This window comes from Syngnathoides biaculeatus, chromosome 17, assembly GCF_019802595.1.
Source record: "Syngnathoides biaculeatus isolate LvHL_M chromosome 17, ASM1980259v1, whole genome shotgun sequence".
Classification (NCBI taxonomy): Eukaryota; Metazoa; Chordata; class Actinopteri; order Syngnathiformes; family Syngnathidae; genus Syngnathoides; species Syngnathoides biaculeatus.
The window spans coordinates 11,823,590-11,838,236 of NC_084656.1; the positions used below are offsets into that span (position 1 = coordinate 11,823,590).

At 42.7% G+C, this 14,647-nt stretch overlaps 1 protein-coding gene and 1 long non-coding RNA gene across 3 annotated transcripts in view; one reads left to right on the forward strand and one right to left on the reverse strand.

Annotated features, from left to right (window-relative positions):
- The window catches only part of LOC133490618 (uncharacterized), a 58,156-nt gene that overhangs the window by 11,846 nt on the left and 31,663 nt on the right, over positions 1-14,647 (reverse strand). For both annotated transcript variants that reach the window (XR_009792253.1, XR_009792254.1), the window contains one exon: positions 13,014-13,181. This is a non-coding gene — a long non-coding RNA (uncharacterized LOC133490618). The remainder of the gene's footprint in view (positions 1-13,013; positions 13,182-14,647) is intronic.
- On the forward strand, positions 7,102-13,307 carry LOC133490616 (solute carrier family 2, facilitated glucose transporter member 9-like). The gene is made up of 13 exons (XM_061800898.1): positions 7,102-7,279; positions 7,401-7,499; positions 7,576-7,736; positions 7,816-7,940; positions 8,461-8,590; positions 9,548-9,696; positions 9,778-9,965; positions 11,566-11,676; positions 12,136-12,237; positions 12,333-12,407; position 12,484; positions 12,826-12,953; positions 13,040-13,307. Exons 1-13 carry the CDS (start codon positions 7,232-7,234, stop codon positions 13,253-13,255), a joined length of 1,533 nt encoding a protein of 510 aa, XP_061656882.1. The 5' UTR covers positions 7,102-7,231; the 3' UTR covers positions 13,256-13,307.

Here is a 14,647-nt window from a genome sequence, read left to right on the forward strand (position 1 = left end):
ATGAGCCATCGCGGCTAATCGCAGCCAGCCGGTGTGGCTTATGACAGAGCCGAGCGGTGCTGCTTTAGGGGGGTGCTCGCAGTCGAGCTGGGGCGCTTTATGCACGCATGCGACTGAGTAACGGATTCTCGGCTGGGTTGTTCAGAGCCGGCCCCATCACAAAGCCCAACGCGCAGCCTTTGCAGAAACTGTGACCGCAGAACGCGACGCCTCACCCAGTGTGGCTGAGTTTCTGCGCTCGTGGTGCCATATAAGGAGGGGGTGGAGCCGAGCTATGTTGCTTTTAGGGGTATGTTCAAAGTCGCCGCAGTACGCCATGAACACTATCGAGACATTGTTGGCTGGGCAACGCGCACATCGACACATTTCATACGCGGATCTTTTGTTACGTTATGAGAGAGACCGATTACGTGGTCCGCCCCAAACTATTATTTTTTTTAGTAGCTGTATGCATACATCAACACATTTCATACGCAAATCATTTGCTACGTTATGAGAGAGACCGATTACGTGGTCCGCCCCAAACTATTTTTTTTTGGAGCTGTATACACACCTACCTGTTATTTGGAACCCACGAAGCTCTCATCCTCTGCACCCGTGCAATCCATTTTTTACAACGAACAGGGTCTCTTTCAAACTTATGAGGGGTAATTCCATTCTCCCGAGTGTTCAAGCAATGTCCAGCAATGCAATGAGACGGCATTTTGGCTAACACGAAGGAACAACGCGCTAACTTCCCGGAGGTAAAACTAATGGAAACAAACGAGTCCACTAGGGGGCGCCTCTGTCTTGTACGTCACTTCCTGATTCGTCTCGAAAACAAATCCCTCGAGAGGATTTTCATGGCGGGAGTTACAAAAAGCTGTATACGTCAAAATCATGTTTTGTGGTGAAAAACACATGGGACCATATTGGCTGTGGGTTTTTCATTAATAATATGCCAAAAATCATCCGTTTGACGACACTTGAGCTTTAAGCTTGTGTGTGATCAAACTGAGTAGTTCAAATAATTTGCTGCAACGTGAGATTTGGGTTACCGCCGTGGGAGCTGGAAGCCAATCTGTTGTACTGTTAATTTTTCACCCCTTACGAAGCACATTTTTATGCTCTATTTTATTCATTTGCTTGAGAAAAGGAAAAGACACGTTGCGATCTAAGCTGTCATCCAAGGCGTGTCCTCAAAGCGTTTTTTAGGTTTGCTTTCCCCAAGAAAGCAAGCTTAAGGTTTAATTAAACAAGACGATGTCTAGAGGGTTTTGCTGCTGTGGCTCCTGCAGTTTTGACTCATTTATGAAATCAAACATTTGTGGACAAATACATTTTCAGAAAGGATTAAAGAGAAGTGGAGGACAGTACTTAGAGTCCCTTGTGAAAGTATTCCACCCCCTTGAAGTTTTCAACATTTCACCACATTTCAGACTTCAAATATAAAGACATAAAATTTTAGTTTTTTGTCAAGAATCAACAACCAGTGGGACACAATCGTGAAGTGGAACAAAATTTTGGGGATATTTTTAACAAAGAAAAAAACTGAAAGGTGTGGCGTGCAATATAATTCGGCCCCTTCACTCTCAGTGCAGAAAACTCACTCCAGAAGTTCAGTGAGGATGTCTGAATGATCCAATGTTGACTGATGATGATAAATAGAATCCACCTCTGTGTAATCAAGTCGCCACATAAATGCACCTGCTCTGTGACAGCCTCAGGGTTCTGTTTAAAGTGCAAAGAGCCTCATGAAGACCAAAGAACACACGAGGCAGGTCCGAGATACTGTTGTGGAGAAGTTTCAAGCCGGATTCGGAAAGAAAAAGATTTCCTTAGCTTTAAACATCTCAATGAGCGCTGTGCAAGCAATCATATTAAAATGGAAGGAGCATCAGAACATTGTAAATCTAACAAGATCCAGCCGTCCCTCTAAACTTTCACCTCGAACAAGGTGAAGACTGATCAGCCAAGAGGCCCATGATCACTCTGGATGAACTGCAAAGATCTACACCTGAGGTGGGAGAGTCTGTCCATAGGACAACAATCAGTTGTACACTGCACAAATATGGACTTTATGAAAGAGTGGCAAGAAGAAAGCCATTTCTCAAAGATATCCAAACAAAGTCTTGTTAAACGTTTGCCACAAGCCACCTGGGAGACACACCAAACATGTGGAAGCCACAATACAAAATGATATCTTTGGTGTAAAAGCCACACAGCTCATCACCCTGAACACACCATCCCCACTGTCAAACTTGGTGGTGGCAGCCTCATGCTTTGGGCCTACTTTTCTTCATCATGGACAGGGAAGATGGTTAAAATTGATGGGAGGGCGAATAGAGCCAAATACAGGACCATTCTGAAAGAAAACCTGTTGGCATCTGCAAAAGACCTGAGACTGGGACGGAGATTTATCCTCCATCAGGACAATGATCCAAAACATAAAGCCAAATCTACAATGGAGTGGTTCACAAATAAACGTATCCAGGTGTTAGAATGGCCAAGTCAAAGTCCAGACCTGAATCCAATCGAGAATCTGTGGGCAGAGCTGAAGACTGCTGTTCACAAACGCTCTCCATCCAACCTCACAGAGCTCGAGCTGTTTTACAAGGAAGAATGGGCAAGAATTTCAGTCTCTCGATGTGCAAAACTGATAAAGACATACCCCAAGGGACTTGCAGCTGTAATTCCGGCAAAAGATAGCGCTACAAAGTATTAATGCAAGGGGGCCAAATAATATAGCATGCCCCAGTTTTCAAGTTTTTATTTGTTAAAAAAAAAGTTTAAAATATCCAATAAATGTCATTCCACTTCACGGTTGTGGCCCACTTGTTGTTGATTCTTGACAAAAAAATTTAATTTTGTATCTTTATGTTTGAAGCCTGAAATGTGGCGAGAGGTTGAAAAGTTCAAGGGGGCCCGAATACTTTCACAAGGCACTGTATATTGAAAAAGGACACCAACCACTTACATATATACACATTTATACCAAACCCGGAAACTGGTTGGCGGACTTCCTGTACATGCCACGATAACTAACGGAACAACCAGTTGATGGCATGATGGTTTGAAGACAAATTTGCTAGAATTTTGTCTGCATATCGACAGGAAGTGGTGAGACTGGAGCTTTGGTGTTGTCATGGCCCTGCCGGTCCCTGTCCAGGGTGCGCCAGTCCCCGACACGGCACGCACCTGCAGCAATTAGTGGAAGCGCACACCTGCGCCTCGTTTCACGTGATCACGGCCTATACAAATGGGACCACACATACGGTCTGGCCTTTGCCAGATCGTTGCATCATGCCTCATTACCGCACTCTCCTGATCCTGTTCCTGCACTCATGTGTACAAACTCTTGCCTGCCTACTGACCTGTCTTTCATGCCTGCCGATTTTATTACTGCTGCTTCCGTGGACTGCCTGTTGGGTTCTCGACACTGGACTAAATAAAGACGTTTCCCAAACCTCCTCTACGCCTAGTGAGTTGTGCATTTGGGTCAAACCCCGTGTTCCGGTCGTGACAAGTGTGGTCAACACAACCTGCCGTTGAACACTCTAAAGACTGTAGAGATCAAATATAACAGCTTAGTAAAAATAAAACAAATCCATCAATTCATCCATCCATTTTCTGTACAACTTACTCGGGTCGCCGGCGTACTGGAGGGTATCCCAGCTATCTTCGGGCGAGAGGCGGGGTACACACTGAAGTGCTCGATAACCAATTGCCTCTGTCCCAGGTTTTTTTGAAAACATTTCAGAACTGTGAAGTCGATGTGTTGACCAGTCATCCACGATGCCACGTTAAAACAAATAGAGAGTAACGAATTTGTTTTTCATTGTAACCCCATTTGCATCTAAACCTGATGCAAAAATTGAGGTTCCAGTCCAAATTTGTTTAACAAGTAAACGCAAACATGTAAAAATAAAATTGTGGCTGAAGTCCACTTTTATTTAATAAGTAAACTCAAATGCAAAAATAAAACTCAGGTGTCAACGCTTCTTGGTTGATGGTTATAAAAACTGATTTCACTGGAAACTGAGCGGAAACTTTTCCTATATGTTTTCGAACCAAGGTGTCAATACAATTCATGCTCCTTGCTCAAGTAGAATATTAAGGTTTATGAAGACTTCAGAAGACATGAAGTATCAATGAGGACAATTAAAAGTAATAAACTATGAAAAAGTAAAAAGTACGTTTAAAAAAAAAAGATTCCATGAGGACAAAAGCTTAGGCCTTGGGTCAGGGGACTATTGGTCCATCAACATTGACTCTGGATGTTGGGAATCGGCGGGGAGAATACTTCAAAGACCTCAGTTCCACTGACACGCCTTCCCATGAGGAAGCAGAGCCTGGGGTGTCCGAGGCGACCTCTCCTATTTCCGTGGTTGAGGTCACAGAGGTGATAAAAAAAAGCTCTTCATTGCCAGGGCTCCGGGAATGGATGAGATTTGATTAGACTTCCTAAAGGCTTAGGATGTTCTCCTTGTTGACGTGCCTCTGCAACATTGCATGGACATCAGGGACAGTGCCTTGAGATTAGCAGACCGTCGTGGTGGTCCTGCTTTTTAAGAAGATGTATGTTCCAACTACAGGGGATCACACTGCTCAGCCTCGCCAGCAAAGACTATTCAGGGGTTCTGGAGAGGATAGTCCATCAGGAAGTCGACTCATAGATTCAAGAGGAGCAGTGTGATTTTCGTCCTGGCCATGGGACAGTGGACCAGGTCTACACCACTGGCAGGTCCTCGAGAGTACATGCGAGTTTTCCCAAAATTGCTCCAGGCTTTTGTGAACTTTGAAAGGGCCTTCGACCATCTCCCTTGGGGAATCCTGTGGGGGATGGGAGGAGGGGGGTTACTTCGGAAGTACAGGGCACCAAACCCCCTGATATTGGCTCTTCGACCAGTGTCAGAGTTTGGTCCGCATTTCTGGCAATCAGTCGGATTTGTTTGTGGTAAGTGTTGGACAGCCCCAAGGCCTTTTGTCACCAATTGTGTTCATTACCTTTATGGACAGAATTTCTAGGCGCAGCCAGAGCTTAAAAGGGGTCCGGTATGGTGACCTCAGTATTGCATCTCTGCTTTTTGCAGATGATGTGGTTCTGCTGACTTCATCAAGCTGTTATCTGCATCTCTCACTGGAGTGCTTTGTAGCAGAGTGTGAAGAGGCTCAGATGAAAATCAGCACCTCCAGATCTGAGACCATGGTCCTCAGTCAGAAAAGGGTAGTATGCCCTTTCCAGGTCAGGGATGAAATCTTGCCACGAGTGGAGGAGTTCATGTATCTTGGGCTCTTGTAAATAAAGCGGAGAAGAATGGAATGGGAGATTGACAGAGAGAGTGGTGCAGCATCTGCAGCAATGTAGACTTGGTTTCAGTCTGTTGTGGTTAAGGAGGAGCTAAGCCGAAAGCTCCCAATTTACCAGTCAATCTATGCTCCTACCATAACTAATGGTCAGGAGCTGTAGGTCATGACCAATAGATCAAGATTTGAGTGAGCCACAAGAGACCGAAATGTGTATCCTCTGCAGGGTATCTGTGTTCTCCTTTAGATGAGAACAGATATGTGAGATGCTGGGTCATCCAGGTGGAGCTCAGAGTAGAGCGCCTGCTCCTCAACACTTAGAGGATTCAGATGAGGTGGCTGGGGCATCTGATTCGGATGTGTCCTGGACACCTCCCAGGTAAAGTGTACCTGGCATGTTCCAGGACATGCTTGAGAGACTATGTCTCCCATCTGGCCTTGGCACGCCTCGAGATCCCCTCGGAAGAGCTGTTCTTAAAGTGCCACTGTCATGAAATGAATGATTTTTAGTATGTTGTTAATGAAAAAAATGGCAGCCGACATGGAGCCATGTGTTTTTTCTCCACAAAACATGATTTTGACATATACAACTTTTTGTAACTGCCGCCATGAAAATCCTCTCGAAGGATATGTTTTTGAGAAGAAACATGAAGTGATGTACTTGGCAGGACCGCCCTCAAGTGGACTTGTTTATTTCTATTGGTTTTACCTCCGGGAAGGTAGCTTGTTGTTCCTTCGTGTTTGTCAAAATGCCAGCTCGTTGCATTGCTGCACATTGCTTGAACACTCGGGAGGACGGATTAACCCTTCATAAGTTTGCAAGAGACCCGGTTCGTTGTGAAAAATGGATTGCACAGGTGCAAAAGACTATAGCTCCGTGGGTTACAAATGACAGGTAGGTGTGTATACAGCTACTAAAAAAAAAATAGTTTGTGGGGGGGCAGTAATCCATAAATGAGGGTTGCTAAATGTGTCGATGTGTGCATCGGAAGGCTTCCATGCACAGCTGCTGAAGGACGGCCTTCTGGATCGCTACCGGCCTTGTTGACAAGGCCGGACCTGCCGTCGGCCTTGTCAGCTGGGGTGGCTCATGTCCGCCGCGGAAGTGGGCGTTTATCACCGCCGCACTGAGGTGGATGGGGTGGGGAGTTGGTTTGGCCGTTATCCGCATGTCATCAAAATATGGCTCTTAACAATATTGCCTTGGACACTTCACTCGGTTGTTTTCTTCTTTCTTTGCTTCTGTGTCTGAAGGGGCGTGTCCTACAGTAGGGGCCACAGCGTGTTTTCAATGGCGAATGTCTGGGGTGACGTCACGGACAGGGGATGCAGTCAATATGGCGACCATTTGGATGTTGATTGACACTTCTGCAACTTAGTGCATGGATGATGTGCTCTCCGCTCCTATTTATTTTTTTCATGTGGACATTGAAGTTATCTTATGTATTTTTCATTTCAATATGTATTTTAGAATGTTTATAGGGATGACACTAGACTTTTAAACACAATCCAAAAAGATATAAAATGAGGCTTTTCTAAGTGCAACGAGCAAAAAGTACCAATTTTAGAAGTAAAAAGTAGTCTATTTATTAGTTTGGTAAGGAAACAAAGTCTTTGTACTCAATACCTCTGTTTTAGAATGTAGTTCCAAGAGTTTTCCCAGACGCCTTCAAATGAAGAATTATCCTCACTGTGGCCCGGAGGACAGTTTTCTCTGTAGGTTCTGTGTAGTCCATTAGAATAGAACAAGTTCATCAAGTATCTTTATTTGCTTTGAAAAACGTGGTTTAGTACAACCTGCCCAGAGTGTTCATCATCACCTTCCTGCAAACACAATTGTAAAAGGTATCCCAAGACTATTCTTCAGGCTGACGGTGAGGCTAATCATTTCAGGACAGCGTTATGAATGTGGAGCACCAGATTAGCATGTCAGTGATTGATAAAGATGGCCTGCATAACAAGACCAACAATGCTACAGCGGCTTACACTCCTGGTACGTCCTAATTCTATTTTGCTAATGTAATTACGCATTCATATCTTCAGTTAAGACTGTATTATAGCCTGCATATTGATACGAGGAAATGCACCCTTCTCCTCCTTCTTGTTCTTTGCAGCTGGACTGTCCTCTCGTCATCGTTGCCATTTTCATCTCGGGCATCGGAGGGACATTTCAGTATGGATTTGGAATTTCTGTCGTGGCGTCTCCTTCCACTGTAAGTCCATCTGTTGCGCTATCGGCAGTGAGAAGTCATGATACAGTCAGAGAATGTTGCCATGTGCTGATTGCAGTACATCAAGGAGCTGGTGAACCAAACATGCATACGGAGATACAATGTCTACATACAAGAGTGGCAGCTCTCGCTCATCTGGTCCTTCACTGTGTCCATTTTTAGCATTGGGGGCTTGCTGGGCTCGTTACTGGCAGCTCCTTTCCTGGCAATTGTTGGCAGGTTCGTGTACAAAATATGTTTTCTCTTTCAAGATTACACTTGGCATTCATCCAGGTCGCTGTTTTCCCATCCCGCTCAGGAGAAATTGTCTTTTGTTTAACAATTTTGTGGCTATAACGGGAGCTGTGCTGATGCTCTTGAGCCAAACGGCCACGTCCTTTGAAATGATCATGGTGGGGCGATTTCTGTCCGGCATCAATTCAGGTGAGACGATAAAGCAGGCTGCACACGTAATGCTTTTTAATTTCGCAACTTTTTTTTTTTTTAAATGAGGAAAACCCGACAATGATGAGGAATAAAAACTGGCAACAATGTTTTTACTGCTCTTAAAATATAGTGTCTGGTATACTCAAGACAACCAACACGGCACAGAAAAGATAACTTCCCACATTACAATCAGAGTTGGTGCTTGGGCTCAACACTGATCACACAGAGTTAATATTGAATACTTTTTATATTCTACCATTCTACTATGTTCTGAGTATATTTGGGAGTGACTTAAAACAAACAGTGGTTAGCGTCACTCCAAATAATCTTTTTGAGACAACTTGTGGGCTCAACTTGCCACCACTAATGTTGCAAGTGAACTGGAGTCGAGCCTAACTGATGTTGTTTTTTAATCCCCTGCTAAATCTGCTTCATTTCTCTTTTGGTATCAGTATAACTGAATCTTTGGTCACCACCGAATAGTTTTTTGTGTGTGTGTGTGTGTGTGTATATGCAGGAATCAGTCTGTCTGCTCACAGCTTGTACCTCACTGAATGCACCCCAAAGATGCTGCAAGCGATGGTGGGCGTGACCATCGGCACATTCATCGGCATAGGGAAGTTCAGTGGTCAGCTTTTGGGGCTCAGGTGAGACGTGACCTGAGGAATAGGAACACAGGTGCAAGTCAGTAAATTAAAATACGGTGAAAACCTTCAGGAGCGTACACTTCCTTAAAAGTGAGAAGAGTGTCAAATTGTTTGGGAGCCTAAACATCAACAAACGATCCTCATCTCACATTTGGCTGGCCTTCTTCATTGTGGCCAAACAACTACAGTGGATTAAAAAAAAAAAAATGTAGACACCCCTTTTGAAATGCCATGTTTTTGAGACCTACAAATAAAAGACCCAAGATAAATAATTTCAAAACGTTTCCCTCCACTAGTGATGTTACATAGAAAATGTCCAACTCAACAGAGAAAAAAAGAAAAGAAAAACCTTTTCAAAATGGGTAAACCACAAAGGTAATTTGGTTGCACGTATGCGCACATCCCCAAAACGAGAGATGTGAGATCACATTCAAACTCATGCTAAAGGGGAGGAGTGTACAAATGCCATCATCCTTTGATGTACCCCGAACTAAACCGAGTAGCCTTTTCATTACCTTTTTTTTTTTGCTTTCTATCAGAAGTCTGAAGGCTTTGTAAGAATAACGATTGATATTTCATAGTTCATAATTCCCCCACTTGACTCAGGCCCCAGTTCCACCTGAAGAAATCCTGCTCCAAAGCATGCTGCTGCCGCCACCATGCTTCATTGTCGATATGGTAATCAGTCAATCACACATTCATTAATTCCCTGTACTGCTTATCCTCACGAGGGTCGTGGGCATGCTGGAGTCTACCCCAGCTATCTTTGGGCGAGAGGTGGGGTACAACTGCAACTAAACTGCAACACTACTCAGGATAAATGAAACCGAAAACTGATAGATGAATAGGTTTGGAGCCAGCGACTCTACGATCACATGCTGGCATTTATTATCATCTAGAAAATTCAAACAAATCGAGTAACTCCGATTGGTGCTAATTCAGCGACACTCCTTGCAGCGAGTTACTTGGCGCAGAGGATCGATGGCCCTGGCTGCTCGGCTTCAGTGGCTTCACTGCAATCTTTCAGCTCGTCACACTCCCGTTTTTGCCGGAATCTCCCAAATACCTGCTGCTAAACCGAGTAGACGAGCCGGCGTGCGAGAAAGGTGCGACCGCACACATTTTTTGTTTTGCAGTCAGATGCACGGCCATCGATGTCACATTTTTGCCACGTTGCGGCATCTTAGCTATGATGAGGCTTTGGGGAAACAAGGACCACAGCAGGGAGTTGGAGGAGATGTTGGTGGAGAAAGCTGCCCACCAGAACATCCAAAGTCACTCTGTGATGGAGCTGATTCGGGAAAGAAGCGTTCGCTGGCAGCTGATGACCATCATCGTCACCTTCATCTCGCTGCAACTTTCAGGCATCAACGCAGTGAGTGACGACATCAGTTAAAAAAACGTTTCATTGGAACGGTTGTGTAAATCTCAAATACTGTAGAATATGTATTACAAAGTGGATGGCTGACTGACTGACCACTTTTGTCTGCTAAATACCAAGAAAATTACTTATGCTCCTACCTACCATTATTAATTTTTCTTTGTATTTTGACATTTTCCCACGCTTGCAAGGCAGAGTTCATTAGTCAAAACCACAACAGCTCAGGCTCAGCTTTTTCCTCAATCATCAACACAAATGACCACTTTGAACTTGGAGTTATTATTGTGTTTTTTTTTTTATCTTACGATGCCACATTACCATGCATTTCCTCATAGGGCCATGATGACTGTAGGCCATAGACTATAGAGTATTGCCTTCCACATTATTATGTAAATGATATTTTTCTCATGTTTTCCTAAATCAAATGACAATGGATATCAGTTTCAAGTTATCAACTACTTGAGCATGTTTGGAATATTTAAGAACAAACATCCCAAAAACCATTTTTAAAATGATCTGTTCCAAATTATATGCACAACATAAATTCAAAACATTTTATAGGTTATAAAGAGCTGAAAATAATCCTTAGTTGAATTGGAAGCAGTATGAGTCGATATTTACTGGACTCATAAGCTAGTTAAAATAAAAAAAATTTCACTGGTTAGGTTAGATTTTAATGTAAGAACCCTTGTTTGAAAGCAGCGGCAAAATTCTGACATCCAATGAGCTTGTGAGTATGTTTTCTGTTTTTCCTTGAAAAAAATTCTCAGAATGGTGGAAACGGATGCTGTTTGGATGTGAACTGGCTCTTACCTTTAAAATCTTTTGTTGAGGATGTGCGAAAGGTTCTCAACAGGGTTGTGGTAAGGGGGAGATTGGGGCCACAACATGACTTCCTCTCCTTTAATGCCCAGAGGAGCCAATGAAGCAGAAGAATTCCTTGCAGCAGGAGAATGTTCACCGAGGTGTTCCGTGCTAGCCTGGATGGGCCAGACAGATGCAGAAGAGGATATTTGGTGGATGGCCACCACGTCCCAACAAGGCTGCGACATCACCGAGGAGATGTCAGATTCAAGGTAGAGCTGGTTCTACGTTTTAGGGTCCCTGAAGGTGTGAAAATGACGGCTGAACAGTAACCAGTTTCTGACCGAACCGTAGTTTCTGTAGAAAAATCATCTTCACGCTGCAAGGAGAACCTCTGCTCCTTTGGGAAATTCATGATGTGGCCCACCATCCTTCCGCGACCTTATACCTGTTGAGAACCTTAAACTAAAGATTTATGAGAGTATAAGGCAGTTCAAACCCAAACAGCAGCTTTGACAAAGCTATTTTGACATCCTGCAAAGACGTTCAAATTCATTAAATGTAAGAATTGCGAAACTGCCATCAAATCCTCCTCTCCACGATCTTTTTTGATGATGTTTGGTGCATTGAAGTTTAATTTCCTTCATTGTTTAACCGTTGTTCCGTTTCACGCACTCATTATTGGAGAGCAACTTAAACTGTCATTAGTTAAAGTTGACTCCTTTGCATGACGTTATTTCTCTATATACTGTATCTGTAAATAAATATGCATTATTACGCTTCACTGCAGGTGTACTTCTATTCTTATGATGTGTTCCGTGCAGCAGGCATTCACGAATACCAGCTACGCTATTCCGCTTTGGGAATGGGGATGTGTGAAATGTTTTCCTATCTAGTGTGTGTAAGTACCATCTTATGACTTTTCTCTGTATGGAATCCAGTCAATTGGAGAGATGTGCAATGACATTTTTAAATGAAAACATGCAGGAATAGCCAACATTTCCTGTTAGATATATATTTTCCGGTTTGGATTTGTGAAAATGTTATTTATAAAAGGACAGGGAGAATTTACATACACACAAAAAAAACGTTTTAACACCAATGTGCATCATGGGAAGTGGGAAATTGGATGTAGGATGAGAAGCGATGTTTACGCTGTATTGCTTACCTGTCAATCACAACATTGACATCATTCACTTTGGTTCTTTTAACTTAATTTTACATGCATTTGCACAGGCGTTAACTGCAAGGCAGCAGTGTAATTATAGCGCCACCTCGTGGTAGTTTGTCCCTGCATAACCATCATTGTAAAACATTAATATGTGCATTTTTCTCTGTGCCTTGCTTCCTGATACTGCAGTTCATGATCATTGACAGGATAGGAAAGAAATTGCTCCTCTTCGCAGGATACGTAGTTGTGGCTATTACCTTAGTGCTCCTTACCATTACTATCTATCTGCAGGTGAGCCACAGAAAAAACTGCATTTTTGGATTTTTAACATGTTCAAATTAAAAGCTACAACGGGCACTTGATGTTTTTTTTTTTTCCCTCCCTAGCATCAAATCTTCTGGGTATCGTACTGCAGCATGGTCCTCATTTTCACCTTCCTCTTCTGTTTTTGTCTGGGGCCAGTTAAGTTTGTCACTTTGCTCCTCCCCAAAAAAACAACTCAAAGAAAAATAAAATGGGCGGGTGTGCCTCCGAAAGGGTCTGGTGATAGAATGGTAAATGTTTTTAGTCAGTTGGGAAGGTTCATTTTGACCACAGTATTATTTTTGCCTGTGTTTTGGGGCATCTTCATCCCAAGGAAGTAAGGTGAAGGGTGATGAGTTTTCATTCAAGCAAAAGCATTTAAAAAAAAAAAAGGGGGGGGGTCCATCGGCTACGCCTGTGACAGGTGCTGACGTGTCACTTTTGGGGTGTAACATTGACATTGGCATGCAAAGGAGTTTAGGTGGGGATGCCAGCATTCACCTAAAAAAAAAAAGGTTTTAACAACTAAATGTCAGCCGCCTGAATGAATCGCATCCATGTGTTTTTGCCACTTAGGCGGAGTAATTGTTCCCCTTCCGGGTCAAATTTTCACTCAGGCTTTCAAAGCGAGTGCAATCACTGTCAGCTGGACCTTGAATTGGACCGGCATGTTTGTGGTGGGGATGATCTTCCCCATCTTAGTGGTGAGCTTCGTCATGTTTTCATTTGCATGAAGAAAGTTCTGATTGGGTTAACAAACTCACCCAGAATGCGAATGCTTCCATTCCAGGAGCACCTCGATTCCTTCTGCTTTGTCGTATTCCTGTTGGTGTGCTTGGTCTCTGCGCTGTTTGTGTACTTCAATGTGCCCGAGATGAGCAATAAAACAGCGTTGGAGATCGCTGCTGACTTCGACCGGATGCACAGCAAGTCTGGAAGGTCGAAGGGGGAAAAAACAGATGAGCAGTCATGTGATGTCTTTAAAAGATATGAAACCAAATTTTAGCTTTACTGGTCAAGTTTAATTGCAAAATTCAAATCTCAAACAAGAAGACAATATTTTGGGGGAAAAAAATTTGCTTATTTCTTGGTGACTCAGCTGTAGAGCTTTGGCCTCACAGTTCTGAGGACTGGTGTTCAAATCTCGGCCTCCCCCTGTGTGGAGTTTCCATGTTCTCTCTGCGCCTGCCTAGGTTTTCTCTGGGCACTGGGTTTTCTCTGGGTTTTAAATGTAGTGCCACCTGTGACGTCTCCATATTCTCTGAATGTTTTAATTAAATTATACTCTACTGACAACAAAATCCTTAAATTCTTTCTAATTGTAAATTGAGAAACATTCTGTTTTTAGATCAAGCAGTTCTTCGCAAAGTGGTGAACCTCATGGTGGTGAACCCATCATTGCTTGGGAACAACTCAGCCTTTCTTGCACGCTCCTTTTCAATACAGTCACCTGTTTCCAAATACTTGTTGAAGTGTTCAAATTTCTCAGTCTTGTGTTGCCCCTGTACCTGAATACAAAATAAGAGAAATCGAAAGAAATAAAAGACGTTTTCAAACATCAGCACTAACTCAAGATTTACTGTAAGATGACTGCAATATAAGCAATTTCTTCTTTTTTCCGGCAAATCGAGAAAATTACTTTTGAAAATAATTTTGTATGAGACAAATATGCTTGTTATTAATATGAACAAACTGATTTCTAGGTATAGTTATACCCATGAAATTTAGTAGATATTTTTACTTCACAAATATACTTGTTGATGGTATGTTCATTCGTTTTCCGACCCGCTTAACCTCACTAGGATGAGGGGCTCTGTTGGCACATTTGCATTAAAAAAATACTTTTGAGTTTTTTTTTTTTCAATAAACATGCATTAATGAATTGATAAACAAATAAAATTTAAAATATTCATTCGTCAACTAAGCTTTGCTATGCATATTTTGACTCTGGTCAAAAAATAAAAAAACCTTCCGATTTGTATATTCACAAACATAATAGATAAATTATTGAGTCAAAAAGCAATTGTGGCTCTGGGAGTAACATCAATAGCACAGTAAGCACAAATTGAGTTTAGATCTTCGGGCAATACAATTTCAAATCCGGTAACAGCAACTTTAAAAAGGAAAATATATCAAATCGATAAATGAACATTGTGTGCATGTTGACACCCAAAGTTGAGAGCCCCAAAAAAAAAAATGTGGCAGATGTTTGCCTTTACATTATTAGAAGCGGTTCAGTATGATGCAGTGCATGACTGCAAACTGCAATGAACGCGTTCTCCTACAGTGCCATTCGAAAGAAATTGAGCAGAAAGAAAAACCTGTATTGGCTCTCAACGAGTCGTGCACTTGCGGAGAAGGTGGTGAGAAGTATTTTAATATTTAAATGTCTGTTACG